At 45.6% G+C, this 17662-nt stretch overlaps 1 protein-coding gene across 3 annotated transcripts in view; it reads left to right on the top strand.

Moving 5' to 3' along the window:
* Positions 1-17662, top strand: part of LTBP4 (latent transforming growth factor beta binding protein 4) — a 222926-nt gene that overhangs the window by 110547 nt on the left and 94717 nt on the right. For all 3 annotated transcript variants that reach the window (XM_029571879.1, XM_029571880.1, XM_029571878.1), the window contains one exon: positions 6199-6452. In XM_029571879.1, the coding sequence (XP_029427739.1) occupies positions 6199-6452 (254 nt within the window). The remainder of the gene's footprint in view (positions 1-6198; positions 6453-17662) is intronic.

Below are 17662 nucleotides of genomic sequence, written 5' to 3'. Positions count from 1 at the left end.
ACCAGGAATGCCACTTCTAAATGTGGTTAAAAGTAGACACGTGATGGAATGCCACCAGGAATGCCACCTCTAAATGTGGTTAAATGTAGACACGTGATGGAATGCCACCAGGAATGCCACCTCTAAATGTGGTTAAAAGTAGACACGTGAAGGAATGCCACCAGGAATGCCACCTCTAAATGTGGTTAAAAGTAGACACCTGATGGAATGCCACCTCTAAATATGGTTAAAAGTAGACACCTGATGGAATGCCACCAGGAATGCCACCTCTAAATGAGGTTAAAAGTAGACACCTGATGGAATGCCACCTCTAAATGTGGTTAAAAGTAGACACCTGATGGAATGTCACCAGGAATGGCACCTTTAAATGTGGTTAAAAGTAGACACGTGATGGAATGCCACCAGGAATGCCACCTCTAAATATGGTTAAAAGTAGACACGTGATGGAATGCCACTTCTAAATGTAGTTAAAAGTAGACACCTGATGGAATGCCACCTCTAAATGTGGTTAAAAGTAGACATGTGATGGAATGCCACCAGGAATGCCACCTCTAAATGTGGTTAAAAGTAGACACCTGATGGAATGCCACCAGGAATGCCACCTCTAAATGTGGTTAAAAGTAGACACCTGATGGAATGCCACCAGGAATGCCACCTCTAAATGAGGTTAAAAGTAGACACGTGATGGAATGCCACCAGGAATGCCACCTCTAAATGTGGTTAAAAGAAGACACGTGATGGAATGCCACCAGGAATGCCACCTCTAAATGTGGTTAAAAGTAGACACCTGATGGAATGCCACCAGGAATGCCACCTCTAAATGTGGTTAATTAAAAGTAGACACCTGATGGAATGCCACCTCTAAATGTGGTTAAAAGTAGACACGTGATGGAATGCCACCTCTAAATGTGGTTAAAAGTAGACACCTGATGGAATGCCACCTCTAAATGTGGTTAAAAGTAGACACCTGATGGAATGCCACCAGGAATGCCACCTCTAAATGTGGTTAAAAGTAGACACCTGATGGAATGCCACCTCTAAATGTGGTTAAAAGTAGACACGTGATGGAATGTCACCAGGAATGGCACCTTTAAATGTGGTTAAAAGTAGACACGTGATGGAATGCCACCAGGAATGCCACCTCTAAATATGGTTAAAAGTAGACACGTGATGGAATGCCACCTCTAAATGTGGTTAAAAGTAGACACCTGATGGAATGCCACCTCTAAATGTGGTTAAAAGTAAACACCTGATGGAATGCCACCAGGAATGCCACCTCTAAATGTGGTTAAAAGTAGACACCTGATGGAATGCCACCTCTAAATGTGGTTAAAAGTAGACACCTGATGGAATGTCACCAGGAATGGCACCTTTATATGTGGTTAAAAGTAGACACGTGATGGAATGCCACCAGGAATGCCACCTCTAAATATGGTTAAAAGTAGACACGTGATGGAATGCCACCTCTAAATGTGGTTAAAAGTAGACATGTGATGGAATGCCACCAGGAATGCCACCTCTAAATGTGGTTAAAAGTAGACACCTGATGGAATGCCACCTCTAAATGTGGTTAAAAGTAGACACCTGATGGAATGCCACCAGGAATGCCACCTCTAAATGTGGTTAAAAGTAGACACGTGATGGAAGGCCACCAGGAATGCTACCTCTAAATGTGGTTAAAAGTAGACACGTGATGGAATGCCACCTCTAAATGTGGTTAAAAGTAGACACCTGATGGAATGCCACCTCTAAATGTGGTTAAAAGTAGACACCTGATGGAATGCCACCAGGAATGCCACCTCTAAATGTGGTTAAAAGTAGACACCTGATGGAATGTCACCAGGAATGGCACCTTTAAATGTGGTTAAAAGTAGACACGTGATGGAATGCCACCAGGAATGCCACCTCTAAATATGGTTAAAAGTAGACACCTGATGGAATGCCACCTCTAAATGTGGTTAAAAGTAGACACCTGATGGAATGCCACCAGGAATGCCACCTCTAAATGTGGTTAAAAGTAGACACCTGATGGAATGCCACCTCTAAATGTGGTTAAAAGTAGACACGTGATGGAATGCCACCAGGAATGCCACCTCTAAATATGGTTAAAAGTAGACACGTGATGGAATGCCACCTCTAAATGTGGTTAAAAGTAGACATGTGATGGAATGCCACCAGGAATGCCACCTCTAAATGTGGTTAAAAGTAGACACCTGATGGAATGCCACCAGGAATGCCACCTCTAAATGTGGTTAAAAGTAGACACCTGATGGAATGCCACCAGGAATGCCACCTCTAAATGTGGTTAAAAGTAGACACCTGATGGAATGCCACCAGGAATGCCACCTCTAAATGTGGTTAAAAGAAGACACGTGATGGAATGCCACCAGGAATGCCACCTCTAAATGTGGTTAAAAGTAGACACCTGATGGAATGCCACCAGGAATGCCACCTCTAAATGTGGTTAAAAGTAGACACCTGATGGAATGCCACCTCTAAATGTGGTTAAAAGTAGACACGTGATGGAAGGCCACCAGGAATGCTACCTCTAAATGTGGTTAAAAGTAGACACGTGATGGAATGCCACCTCTAAATGTGGTTAAAAGTAGACACCTGATGGAATGCCACCTCTAAATGTGGTTAAAAGTAGACACCTGATGGAATGCCACGCATCTACACAGACCTCCAGCTGCGCTGAGGGAGGGCAGTTGCCAGTCAGCCAGTTTAAGCATGTAAATGGCTGTTTGCTCACAGAAATGGCTTTGAAAATTTGCCCACTGACAGGTCGATGCTCTAAGGCCGCGGTAGAAAGAGTGCGGCAGTGTCAGGCGCACCCTCGTTCCCCGCACGCACAGTTCTCTTCACCTACCGCTCGATACTCTCTTCTAATTGCATGCAAATGCATGCCGCGTCTGCGAAGTGTTAGGGAAGCATTAGGCCCGCGCAACCCATTTTACGGTATAGAGCGCCTATACAGTAACCTGGGTGCTCGGGCCTAACGCTTCACGGCCACGCTGGTATCTGTCATTTCAAATGTCATTTGAAATGAAAGATACCAGGAAGTCGGGATTGCCGTCCCCTCTCCCCTCCTCCCGAAGCAAAAAAAAAGTGAAAAAAAAAGTTGCGAGAGAGGGGAGAGGACGGCAATCCTACACACGGCGATTTACTTTTGCAGCCCCCCTCCGGACATCGGAGGGGGGCTTCCTCCATGCCAGTTCCCCTTCCCCTCCTTCCGAAGCAGGGCGCGAAAAGCGCGAAGCGACTTACTTTTGCAGCCCCCTCCGGACATCGGACGACCTCTCCTGCCTCCTGCTGCTCGCGAAGAAGAACGCCTGCACGGCCGCTGAAGACGTGACGTCACGACGTTTGGCGTCACGGCATGTGACGTCACGTCTTCAGTGGCCGTGCAGGCGTCCATCTTCGCGAGCAGCAGGAGGCAGGAGAGGTCGTCCGATGTCCGGAAAGTGCTACAAAAGGTGAGTCGCTTCGTCGCTTTACACTGCCAGTCCCTTCTTCCCTCCTCCCGGAGCAAGGCTGCTTTTCGCGCCCTGCTTCGGGAGGAGGGGAGAGGGGACTGGCACGGGGGAAGCCACGATGTCCGGAGGAGGGGGGCTGCAAAAGTAAGTCGCCGAGCGTAGGATTGCCGTCCTCTCCCCTCTCTCTCTCTCAACTTTTTTTCGCTTTTTTTTTTCTTCGGGAGGAGGGGGGAGGACTGGGGCTGCCCCGGAGGCCAGCATCCATGGACGCGGCCAGGGCAGGTGAGAGGGGGCTGGGGGAAAGCTTGCCACCTACCCTTACCCCTGCCTCTAACGCAGCTGTAGGGGGTAGGCGGTAAGTTAGCAGGTTAAACACGGGGCAAAATGGCAGCGATAGTCGGGGCGCGCGTTACAGTATCGGAGGGGAATAGCTAATTCCTTCATTATACAGCTAATTCGTTCATTTACATATCATATACATGCTGCGTGCGGAAAGGGTTATGCGTCTGTTTTAAGAAGTGTTAAGGACGCGTGAAACTGGAGACTGTATCGCTGGATCGCCTTACGCGTCCGAATTGTGCGCTCCCAGCACGTTACAGACGGGAAATCTTCAACCGCACATTACAGTATCGACCTGTGAGTGATTTGGTCACACAGGGAGTCTGTAATACACCTGGGTGACGGAGGGGAGCGGTCATTCTCAGGTTCCTAATCGCAAAGCTCTGCACATGTTTGAAAATCTGCATAGAACAAGGTGATTTTCAAACTTAAGGTACCTGCGTGCACGGAGTCTGAAAATCGGATTGTGGTGTGAGTAAATATACACATTCAGGTGAAGGAAAGCAGGGGGTGTAACATTAAGTGTGTTGGTGGCATGAAGTCTATATGTAACCTTTAGATAATGTAAGGCATGCACATACATTGACTACGGTAATTTGAGTAAGAAACAGCTCATTACATACTAATTATTATAAAAGAAAAGCAAATCAGATAATTTGACGATAATGCTTAACATTATTAGCACTTGACAATATAAAACAAACTCATTTGGCAAATATACCCTCACAGTATACTGAAAACGGTGATAACCTCTTCCTTATCTCAACAGACCAGTCCAGCATGCATGGGTCTGACCATTTATTCATTCTGTTTGAAGGTTGGAACAGAGCGAATGCGGCTTCCGAAGTAATTATTGCTGGATGGATTAAGGAGGCGATTGGATTGTTAGAGCAGAGACAATTTGTACACATTCTACAAGACGTCTAGCAACGTGGGTGGACTTGCAGTCTATTTCACCTAAAGAGATTTGCAGGGTGGCCATGTGGGTATTCTTGCACACTTTCTTCAAGCGTTATCAGTTGGATGTGCAAGCTAGGGAGATGGCCTCCTATAGGGCAGGATTATCCAGCTCTCTTCCAGTGTGATTATAGCTTGGGTACATATCATGTCTGCTGGACTGATCTGATGAGAAGAAACGGAAGGTAAAATTGGGTTTCTTACCTGCTCATTCTCTTTTCTTGAATCTTACCAGCCCAGTCCAGGATCCCATCTATTCTCGCCGTAATCCTAATGTATAGGTTCATTCTTTCAGATATTTTGATCTGTAATGCTTAAAGGATCTAATTAATCTGAGTTTGTTCTCCTCTGCTCATTGGAGGGAGAGGCAGGTCCAGCACTCTGGAACAGCCTCCCTCCTCAACTCAGGCTTAACCCCACAACCCAATCATTCAAAAAAAAACCTCAAAACATGGCTCTTCAAATAAGCATATCCCACTACCACCCACCACCCAACACATGAACACTAGCTCCCCCCTCCCCCCTCTCACCTCCCACTCCCACTCCCCCCCCCACCATCACCCACATCAGATCTGCATAACCACACATTAGGATCAACCCCAAAAAACCAAACCTTCCTACCACTCCCGATGCAAATTCGTAAACGTTCTTCCACACCTCTAGAATAACTCCCCACTGACCAACTGCTAGACACACTATAAAGTCTCAATGCTCAACGTCATAAAGTCTCACTACATAATGTTATAAAGTTCAGTGAAATATGCTTTCACGTTCAGTGCAATATGTTATAATGTTCAATGCAAAATGTTACAAAGTTCAAGGTAAAATGTGTCGAAGTCCAATGCTAAATGTCAAAATGTACTAATGTAAAACAAGAAGTCTACGCCAATAGACTCCTCTGCTGCTTTGTAAACCAGTGTGATATGTCCGACGAACATAGGTGTAGAAAACCAAATAAATAAAAATAAATAACTAAAATAACTTATATTGAAGTGCTGCTGTAAGCAAATCAGAATCTTCTGTCTCCATCTGCTGGCAGGGGGATTAAACCCAAGGACTGGTCTGGTAAGACTCAAAGAAAGAAAATTTGCAGGTAAGAAACCTAATTTTACCTTAGTTTTCAGCCTTCCCCTTCTTGTCTGCTTAATGGAGTGCCTCTTTATGTGGACAAGTTTGTAGTTTTATGAAAGTAAGTACATAGTTTTAGAGAGCTGAAAATCCACTTACTCTTATGCCACTGACTTGTGTCTATTTTTTCCTACATAACGGAACTAAGTACTTGCCTGTGGTCCAGCAATGAGGTATAAGTGAGAGAGTTGCATTCTTCTGCTTTCCTTTCACACAACCTCTTAACCCTATGTCATTATTCCATGATGGCTTCGCTGAATTCAGCTGCACCCGCCCAATTTCTGTTAACGTTCCTCAGGTGGGGCATCGATTGTTAACGTCCATGTGCAGCATCCTCCAGAGGCATCCGTGAAGATTCACCAGGTGGAGCGCGTGAGCGGGAATGAACAGTGGCCTGTGGCATCTGGGGCCAGGCGAGAGGCATCAAGGAATGGCCTTCAGCCAGAGAAGCCAGTGCTGTACAGTGTACAAGCCCAGAGCAGTGCCAGGGTCAATGGCTACACGGAATCTTCGGGGTTCGGCTACTGCTTCCGACAGCTGAACAATGGACAGGTAAGGGGGGAAAAAAACCATGAACTATGGCTAGTTAGCTGTTGTAAAGACTGTGCTACTTTGTTTTAACTATGGTTGGGTATGTAATTGCTCCAAACAAATGCAAAAATATGCAAAAAGGTGCTGCAATATTTCAAACAACGTAGAAAAATTGTTTGTATTTATCTGAATCACACTTAAAATTATACCGCTCACTTCACAGACAAAAGTGCAAGTCAGAAAAGTACAAACTATTTTTTCTATAATGGTTTTTTCAAAATATGGTTGAAATACAATTTTGGTTATAAGAATAAAGTGTGGGATATACTTGGGGAAAAGGTAACTGACGTGACCCAGAGTGCTTTACCTATGAAACCGATTGAAGCCCATTGTGGGCAAGAGCCTGTGGATAAAGAATATAAAAACACATTTATAATCGGATACCATTCCCCAAAAGTGTGTGTTAGATATTGCAGCACCTTTTTGCGTTTGTATGGAATACTGATGAAGTGTATTGCTTGGTTTTTGTGTTGGATATATTATTGACCATGGTTTGGCACTGTTATACTTGTAGTGAAAGATCATGATTCAGCGTATTTAATAGGGTCGTGACTGGAGCTTGTGACCGTAGTTAGATATGGTTGATTAGTATTTTCTAGAACTATCACTACAGTTGATGACAACAGCTGGATATGGTTGAATGTATTTTGACAGTACTGAAACTAGCATATAACCTCTATTAGGTGCTCTTGACCACAGTTTGATAGTACTGTGGCTATAATAGATGACCATAGTTTGGTGTGACTGGCCATACTTTTATAATACTTTATGGAGAGGAGGGGGATCGGGGAGCTGATGCAGGCAGATGTAAGACAACTATTTATTTAGGTTTAGCTCACACCTTTTCATTGGTAGTTCAAGGTGCGTTCCATTCAGGTACAGTAGGTATGTCCCTGACCCCAGAGCGCTTACAGTCTGAGTTTGTACCTGAGGCAATGGAGGTTGAAGTGACTTGCACAGGAACATCAGCAGAATTTGCACCCTGACTTTCCTGGTTCTCAGCTTGCTGCGGTAACAACTAGGCTACTCCAGCACTCGGCCTACATGGCCATATTGCTCAACTTGTATTCATAAATAATCTGGAAAAGGGAGCAACAAATGAGGTGTTCAGATTTGCAGATGACACAAAATTGTTTTGTGAGGAAGGAACGTGTGAGACTGGGTGTCTAACTGGAATTTGAATTTTAATTTGGATAATTGCAAAGTGATGCACATAGGGAAAAATGATCTGAACTATAGGTACTCAATGCTGGATTCCATATTAGGAATCCCCACCCAGGAAAAGGGTCTTGGAGTCTTCGTAGACACCACACTGAAATCCTCAGCTCAGTGTGCAGTGGAAGTCAAGAAAGCGGAGAGAATGTTAGGAATTGTACAGAAAGTAATGGAGAATATCAGAATGTCTCTGTGTCGATCAATAGTATGACTGCACCTCGAGTATTGTGTGCAGTTCTGATCAAGAGATATAGCAGAGCTAGAAAAAGCACAGAGAAGGGCAACCAAAAATGAAAAGGGGATGAAACTGCTCCCTTATGAAGAAAAGCTAAACAGATTAGGGCAATTCAGCTCAGAGAAGAGGAGATGGAGAAGGAATACCACGGATAGGGAACAGCTCTCTGTTGACAAGCAGGCATAAATCAGCCATAACTAGTGCATAAAGTCATCAGACTGCGAGGATATGGACCCAGCCCTTGGAGCTCAGAAGTCTTTCAGGGGCTTACGGATGCGGCCTCTTGAGCCCCGAAGTTTTCCTTCAGCCGAGCTACCGCATGTGTATTCCCAGTCTTTCTAATGATTTTTTGCTTGGGATTGAAAGTTGCAAGTTCCTTTTTCAACAAAGCTTTTGATAAACAAATAAGATTGAGCTGGGGCAGGATGTTTCCGTGGGCACAGCAGACCTTTACTTAGAGATGGAACTGCTGCAGAAGTCTGTCCTAGGTACTGTTCTGAAGCCTTTGCATGAGTGGGGGCAGCACAGTCACTCTACCTCCGGGAGCGAGGCCTTGTCGAAACTCCTAGCCCCGTAAGAAGTATTGGTTGTACCAGGACTCCGCCTCCCCTCAATCCCCCCCCCTCCGCATGGCATCAGTCTTCAGAAATGTCACAGGGCAGAGTGTCAACATGCGGTAGAAGCAGAAGGTGATGGAAGAGGTGCTACAAAGAATTCCTGAGTGGCACAAGATGTTCTCTCTGAGGCCATCCCCTTCAGCACTTAAGAAAACTGGGGCGAATTCATGCACAAAATCAAGAAGAGCACCTTCAATTGCTCCAGTTCCGGTGGCGTCTTTCATGGCACAGAAAACCCCATGGCCCTGAGCAGTTTGTTCTTCCCAGATGCTTCGGTGCCAGCATGGAGCATGCCGGCATAGAGCAAGGCATAGTCAACCCCTTCGGTGTAGACCACCTCAAACAAGATGCCATCTCTTTCTCCAGTGTGGAGTGCTTTGGCACCAAGAAGTAATCATCCGTCCACAATGGAGGTTAGATCTTTGGTGTAAAGAGAGGTCCTGCTGGTGCCCAAAACGAAGCCTGGTGCCAGCCAATGAGATGCATTAAAGCAGTTGGCACAGTGTGCATTAGAAAACCAGTGCTAGCAGGACAGATAAAGACCCAATGGTCCATCCAATATGCCAAGCAAGTTGTTTAGGTTTGTAATTACAACTCAGTGCAAGTTAGCCCCATGCAGAAATGTTACATCTAAAGTTAAATGGGTTATTCCGTTTCTTCATTTCCATTCTCTAGCTACTGGGCATCCTCTGCATTTATCCCATGCCCTTTTGACTTCCATTACCGTTCTTATCTTCATGCATCCACCACCTTCACGCAGTGAAGAAATATTTCCTTACATTGTTCCTGCATCGACCTCATTTTCAGTCTTGTGTCATTACCCCTGGTTTTACAGCTTCCTTTCCACTGAAAGGTTTGATTCTTGTGAATCATTTAAACCTTTATGGTATTTAAAAGTCTGATTCAATCTTCCCTGTCACTGCTCTGCTTGAGAGTATATATATATTTAGATCCTCCAGTCTCATTTTATAGGTCTTTCATCGCAGACCCACACTGTTTGGTCACCATTCTCAGGACCACTTCCATTCTGGCTGGCCTTTTTGAGATAATCTCCAGAACTGAACACTGTACTTGAGGTGAGTTACCAAAGATCTGTACAAGGGCATTATCGCCTTTTTTCCTGCTGGTTATTCATCTCTTTGCAACCCAGCAGTCCTTTGGCCTTCACCACCACCTTGTCACATTGCTTCGCTACCTTCGGATCATCAAATACTTTCAGCAGTCAACAAAGTCCGCAATTTGACGTGATGAGGCCTTCAATTACTGCTCCTTGATAGGGCAGAGGAGGGACAAACTACGCAGACAGAGGGCAAGCCGAAACCGCTTAGTCCAGACAAGGACTCTCTCCTTGTCCGTGCAGAGCAGTCAGTTACTCCCCATCACATACAATTCCTGGACATGCATGACTCTGCACTTCTTGGTATTGAGTCCTAGCTGCCAAACCTTCAACCCTTTGAGTTTTCTTAGATCACTTCTTATTCTCGCTGCTCTTTCAGGGGTGTCCACTCTGTTGCAGATTTTAGTGTCACCCGCAAAAAGCCAAGCTTTACCTTCTAACTCCTTTGCAATAACGTTTACAAAGATATTGAACAGAATCAACCCTTGAGGAATGCCACATATCATATCACCATTCTCTCTTCGTTTACCACTTGGGTCCCACTCCCAGGTTTCTCATTTTATTCATGAGCCCCCTATTTGGAACCATATCAAAAGCTTTGTTGAAATCCAAGTAAACCACACTGATTGCTCTTTCTTGATCTAATTCTCTAGCCACCAGTGCCATATAAATCCAAGGGATATGGTCACAAGTGGAGTTTCGCACACAAATCAACCTAACAGCCTATAGCAGCCATGCTGCTGATTCATCATGCTCCAGCTGATTGCTGTTCTACCAGCTTCTAGTTCTCTGGAATTCTGGGCAATGTAGTCCCACTGGCATCCATTTTAGCTTTTTTTCCAGCCTGATTTTTGCCAATAGATCCTGCCTTACCACATAGGGATGGTAACTTTCAAACTGGCAAGCATGTTTTAAAATAGCCTGGCCACGACACATATGAGCCAAATTTTAAGTGGATGCACACATAGGCAAGTAACTCCCGCTTATACTGCATACATTGGGGAATTTTAAAAGGGGCGTGTGTCCACCCCATTGCCAGTTTAACAATTTTGTCAACCAATTTGCCCAGTTAACAGCTAGGTCTTCCAAACCCCCTTGGTTTGATAGTGTTACGTTTGGTGGCTCACAAGACAGTCCCATGAGCTGCCACACTCACTCCTCCTATTGTGGCGGCATCCCACATTCACTGAATGCCAGCGACCATCGCTGATCCCGCCATCCCAGCCAGGCTGCTGCCTTACCATAGGCGCACACATATGCATGCTGTGGCAGGAAACCCTGAGCAACGCCTCTAGATGACATCAGCCTCCTAGCCTATATAAGCTAAGGCCCCATAGCAGTTCCTCATCTCAGCAATGGGTCTTCTATTCCTAAAGTAGTGCTTGTTACTCCTGCGTGTTGGTTCCTGACTTTTGTTTGCTTTCCTGGTTTCCGTGCCTCGTCTCCCAGCCTTGCCTCATCTTGCCCATCTCGTCCAGCCTTGTCTTGTCCTATTTGTCTTTCCAGTGTCTTCAGTGTCTTTGTCCACCCTTGGCTTGACTCTTGGATCCTGATCTCTTGCTTGGACCTTGTCATGATTGTCTGCTGCCTGAACCTGACCCCCTTGCCTGGAACTGACCACTCTTGCTAGCTGCCTGCCCTGACCCCAGTGTGCTTTTGGACTTTAGTTATATTCACCACCTTAGGGATCCATCTGCTGGCCGCCAGAACCCAAGGGCTCAACCTGTGGGGGAGGCAGCTGGTAACGGTGATGCTCTCCACTGTCCCACTACAAGGCCTGTTTGCCAGCTGCTGGCATAGGCTTTGTGGATTCGTCCTCGAGGCTGCATCAATTACGCCCCAGCATAAAGGGCTCACGTACCCGCCTCCTATCACAGATAGCCTGCATTTCTGCCCGTTCCCCAGACCCTTTAAACCCCTCAGAATTGGCTCAATCCTTTTATTACTTACACATTCTCCTGGTAAATGCTTATATGACCCTGCGCACGCAGAGATCCTCCTGCCGTGTAACCTTACTTCATAGCTGAAGTAAAGTTACACAGCAGGGGACCTCAGTGTGCTCTGGAGCGCACATATTTACACCCACATCTCTTGGCCAGGCCCCAAAACACCCATGGCCTGCCCAAACCCGTCCCTTTTTGGAAACCATTCAAATAGTTGCACGCAGAGGGTTTTACACGCGTTATCTGGGTGCTTTTTAAAATAGGGTTGGTGCGCATAAGCCCGACTTAGTCATACACCCCCTGATTGATGCGTGTGCCGGGCTTTTAAAATTCACCTTTATATGTTCTTTCTACGCTGGGACTCTCCAAAACACCAGCATATCCATCACAGTGAGCCCGTTCACAAAAAGCTTCTGTTGGCTCTACAATAAAAAGAGCATTTCAGAAGTTAGATGAAAAGAATATATATTTTGTATTTATTTAGGTTTAGCTCACACCTTTTCATTGGGAGCTGAAGGTGAGTTACATTCTGGCACAGCAAGTATTTCCTTGTTCCCAGAGAGCTTACAATCTGAGTCTGTACCTGAGGCAGTGGAAGAGGAAGCCACTTCGTTCGAGGTCACAACAAGGGTCAGCATGATCTGAACCCCGGCTTCACCTATTGCTGTAACCACCCTGCTCTTTCCACATGACCATATTTATCCCCTTATATTCCTGAAATGAGCTGCAGTAGGGAGCAAGGAGTGAAGTAAGCAAAGTTGCAGATGACAGAAAAATAATTCACAGTTGTTAAAACACAGGCAGATTGTGAGGAGGAGGAGGGCGTTGCATGTCAGACCACAGATCTTTAAGAGAACAGTTCCACCGCAGTTCCCAAGTAAAACTGGTTCAAAATTGTCCCCCTCCCCCCTCCCCCCCCCCCCCCATACTGCAAAGGGGCAGGAGGGGGAGTGCAAGGCTGACGAGCAACACTTTTTTTTTTTTTTTTACAGAGCCAGCAATGCCTATGGTCTCAGTGGCTTGCAATTCAGACCATGAACTGAGTAAAACATCCAACTCCATCAACTTCATTTGCAGGTTTGTGGGTACAAAGTCCCCTTGGGCCTGCAAGCAAAGCGCAGATTTTTTAAAATTGCACCCCCCTCTCTCACCCAAATCAAGTCAGTGGTGCTCGCTGCTTTGCTCTGCACACTTTGGCCTCACATTAAAATCAAAAAGGACTTTAGTTTCCAGTAGTACTTCCTTTCAAGCTCTAACGATGACAAACATTTGTTTGCAAAGCCAACTCAAGAAAGCAATCCATCTCATTTGATGAAGCATGTGGCTCTGTGTCACGGAACGGTGGCCAGCAGAACTGTCGTAAATAATGCTCATCTGAAACAATCGGATTACTCACCAGCTCCTGGAAAGGAAATTAAAAAAAAACCCCCCAATGAAACATGTATGAGAGGTCCTGCTGCAGTCAGAAGGACTCGTTTCTAAACGGGCCAGCTCTGCATCTGCTCCTCACTCCTGCTTTGGCATAAACACATAGCAAAGCCAGCGGCAGTGCGTTTCCTCTCACAGCACTGCTCGCTCAAGGGTTGCTTAAAGGAGAACTGCCTCTCCTGTGGCTGGAAGGATGCTGCCAAGGCAGAACTGGTCTACCCAGGACAGCTTTGCCCTAATATAAAGTTAGCCATCCGTTTGGGTCACGATATTTGTGATTTTATTTTATTTTTTTCACCCGACTTCATTTCATCGTGGAGCAAAAGGAAGCAGCAGCTGGCTTTTCAGATGGGGCAGGAGCGACTGAGGATCACTCCTGTCCTTTTTTTTACACTGAAGTCCCCAACGGAAGGAGTGAATGGGCCGGGGGAAGCCCTGGCTCTAGGTTATTGGCAGGGAATGGAGGGGGGGGGGAGCAGATGGATTGGGGAGGCCCCAGGACCTGGGACAATGGTGGGGGAACCCAGGGAGACCCCATTTTTATTCTCTGTTGTGTTTTTGTTTTTTTTTATTTAATGTTTTTCATTTGGCAAGTGAATCAAACTGAAATAAACAAATATAAAGCAATCTGATACCTGAATAAAAAAAAAAATACCCAAAATGAAAAAACAATCTAAAACGAACATTTTCCCCCTGCACATCCCTACACAACACATTTTTATTTTTAGGTTATGGCAATGCTTAAAACAACACTAAATAACTGTTTGGAACTTGGAAACCACTAAGCATATATTAGGAGTATTATGGGTAAAGGAAGCCTGTTCCAAAGGGATGGGCTCCACCTTAAGCAGAGTGGAACCCGGCTGCTGCCGCTAACATTTCAAGGGAGATAAAGCAACTGTGAAACTAGATCTTGGAGGAAAGCTGCCATTTGCTCAGGAGCCCATGGTTCAGAGGGAGGTGCCTTGAAAAGGATACTGGCAAAACAGGGAAGTTAGAGAGGCTGGGGCGAAAGTCGAACTAGGCCAGGTGGATTTAAGTTAAGAGCAGACAAATATGAAGCCCTCTTCCTTGTGCCATCATCTCATCACACTGGGACTCCAGCCTGCCTCATGTGGAACAGGGATCATCTCTGAGTATGCAACCCTGGAGGTTCTGGATTTCAGTTCCCTACCTAAAAATCTAAATCTGGCTTCCAGAACCCATGTCCCCACATGTACCATGACAGCCAGCTCCTTCCCAGCACTCTCAAATCCAAGCTGATGCTTAAGGTTCTCTATCTTCACACCAGGCAGGCAAGTTATCAAACAATCCTTACACTTAAGCATCCACCCAAATATCTACAATCCGAATGGTCCAATCACCAACTGCAATGGCAGGTCTTCACCTTTCCCTCACGGACACATTCCCCTGGAGACACAGCCTCCGTGCTAGAGGATAACTCATCACCTGGAGGGCAGGTCCTATCTACAGCATCACTTCTGCTTTTCAGAGGGGATGCTTTTTTTTTCCCCAAGTGAGCTTGGGATCCTGCCAGGGACCTGTAACCTGGATTGGCTGCTGTTGGAAACAGGATACTGGGCTTGATGGACCTTTGGTTTGACCCAGTATGGCAAGTCTTATGTTCTCATGACTTTGGAAGTGGGATTGCTCTACTATGTCTCTGAGGGTCTTCTCTGTATATACCTCCGTCTGCCGCCGCTCCTTCAGGTCTGCATCTTCTTCAGCCAGCAGAGGTTGGACTCGTTCTCATGGAGCCAATAGCTTTATGGCATCAGATGGGTAACTACAACCTCTCACCAACTGGCAGATAATCATAGATATGGCATTTGGTGTTTAAAGATATATTTAAAACTGTTTAAAGAGTGGGGATGCTTTATCCAATTTATAATCCCTTAAATTTATTGCGAGTAATTTTCAATAGTGTGCAGAACTCAGCACATATACGCACACGTTGGTGCGTTAGAAGTTACACTTGTATTTTATAAATTGTGCAGCGGGATCCGCTCCCTCAGTACGTGCATGTTTCAGTACACGCACATTTTTTTCTAAATGCAGGGTTCCACATAGTTTATAAACCTACTTTATAAAAGCCCGGGCATATACTTTACCTGTTAAATCATTTTGTAGTGTGCAGGTAACAGCCCTCAGTTTATGCGCTGAGGCAGGCATTTCATAAAGCTGGCTGATGTACGCGCGCATCTCGCTTTATGAACGTGCTTCCTCGTGCATGCACTTCCCAGGCACCAGTTCTGAGACCTCCACCAGTTCACCCACACCCCCCCGCCCCCCGCCTCGGCTCAAGAACTGCAGAGAAAAGAGAAGTCTGATTTAATATCTGCCGCTTGATTAGCAGGTGCAAAGGCATGTGCGCGTGTCCGATGTACGCACGGACTGGTTCTTCTGGCAAGATAACTGTATTTCTTTTTTTTTCTTTTCCTTTTGTATTTTGCACCTTGATGGTGTGTTTTCCATGCAAGATGTACTCTTGTATTTATTAAATAAAAATGTAATATATAGTATTAAAAATTACGTGTATGTGCAGTACTCCCAGAGCTGCCCTGGAAACGCCCTTTTTCTGGGTACAAATGATTCTGTGCAGCGGCAGCAGTATGCACATACTCCCATCAGCTATTTAAGGGTGTTGCTGTTGATTTTACATGCACACCCCCCCATGTAATTCTTTGAAAATTATCCCCTGTAGGTGTATTTTATGTTAGTTAGTCAATGTCCTGCAGTATTGGGAAGGTCAGAGCTAATTGCTCACTTACAGGCCGATACAGTACAGTGCGCTCCGGTGGTTGGACGCGTGTTTCGATGCGCTAACTTTACCCCTTATTCAGTAAGGGGTCGAAAACGAGCGTCCAACCCCCCCAGAACCTAATAGCGTCCGCAACATGCAAATGCATGTTGATGGCCCTATTAGGTATTCCCGCACGATTCAGAAAGGAAAATGTGCAGCCAAGCCACACATTTTACTTTCAGAAATTAGCGCCTAACCCAAAGGTAGGCGTTAATTTCTCTCAGCACCGGGAAAGTGCACAGAAAAGCAGTAAAACCTGCTTTTCTGTACACCCTCTGACTTAATATCATGGCGATATTAAGTCGGAGGTCCCAAAGTAAAAAATAATTTAAAAAAAAAAAAAAAAGTAAAATCGGCTCGTGGGTTGAAAACCGGACGCTCAATTTTGCCGGCGTCCAGTTTCTGAACCTGTGGCTGTCAGCGGGTTTGAGAACCGACGCCGGCAAAATTGAGCATCGGCTGTCAAACTCTCTGACAGCCGCCGCTCCTGTCAAAAAAAGAGGTGCTAGGGACACACTAGTGTCCCTAGCACCTCTTTTTACTGCGGGCCCTAATTCGAATATTTTTATTTACTGTATCGCACGCACAGGACACTGGCCTGTGCGCACGCCGGGAGAGCGGGGGAGCGCCCGCTCTCCCGCATTTCTTTCTGTATTGGCCTGTTAGTAATATAAATCCCTAATGGATGCTTATGAAAAATTTCCCTCCTAATCTCCTTATTGAGGTAACAGTCTATATCAGCAATTCCCAAACCTGTCCTGGGGGACCCCACAGCCAATCAGGTCTTCAGGATATCCATAGTGAATATGCATGAGATGTAATTTGCATGCAGTGGAGGCAGTGCATGCAAATCTACCTCATGCATATTAATTGCGGATATCCTGAAAACCTGATTGGCTGGGGGGTCCCTCAGGACAGGTTTGGGGAACCCACCGGTCTATAAACTAAACATTTTGACTTGTATGGGTGGGGAAAATCGAACAAAACTGATCGCTATTCAAACAGAAGAGCGTTTGCATCTTCCCATAGGAAAAGAGTTGTCTTTTGAAAAATACTTTTATCCAAGCAACACTATTAATCCAACACAGCAATCACTTTACCCCAGCAAAACCAACACTCACACCTCGGGAAAGGAATAGTTTTGTGAGCTTAGGACAAAAACTGAGCTTTTCCCTGTGCAGGTCCTGGCACTTTATCCAGCCTCCTTCATATTAAACACACACAGGATCGTTTTCCAAGCGATTTATGCGGGCAGAAAGTGTGCTACCTGCATGAGTGGTCTTCCTTGAGTGTGAGTAAACGCTTGGTGTACTCCTGGGTGGGGGCGTGATTCGGTGGGGGAAGAAAATGAAAACACGTAGATTACATTTTCCAGCAATAAGGAGAAGCGGTGCTAGCAAGCTGCGTACTTAGTATCCACCGCAAATTTCAAAGCGAAAATAGGCGCTTGCGTTAGCTTTGAGAATTGGTGCAGAACCACGGGCAAAAGCTAATGTACGACCTTTATCCCGCTGGGGTAACTGACGCAGGTACTTTTTAGCTGTCAGCTTTGCACCAGTAATCAAAGCAAGAGTACATATGTCCTTTTGGATTGATCATTGCCCCCAGAAGAAGCAGGAAATAATGTGCATAGATTTGAAAATGTCAGTGCATTGTTTTTCTTCCACTGATCTCATCACATCTTCAAGTGCCTGCGGGCATATGAGGATGGAAAACTTTCAAAACGGTCCATGTTCACAAGTAAAACGCTGTTTGGCTTGCAGAAATGGGCTTTGAATACTGCCCTTGATGTGGGATAGTTTTGAAAATTACC

This window comes from Rhinatrema bivittatum, chromosome 11 (genome assembly GCF_901001135.1).
Source record: "Rhinatrema bivittatum chromosome 11, aRhiBiv1.1, whole genome shotgun sequence".
NCBI classification, from domain to species: domain Eukaryota; kingdom Metazoa; phylum Chordata; class Amphibia; order Gymnophiona; family Rhinatrematidae; genus Rhinatrema; species Rhinatrema bivittatum.
This window is presented reverse-complemented; position numbering and strand designations above follow the sequence as displayed.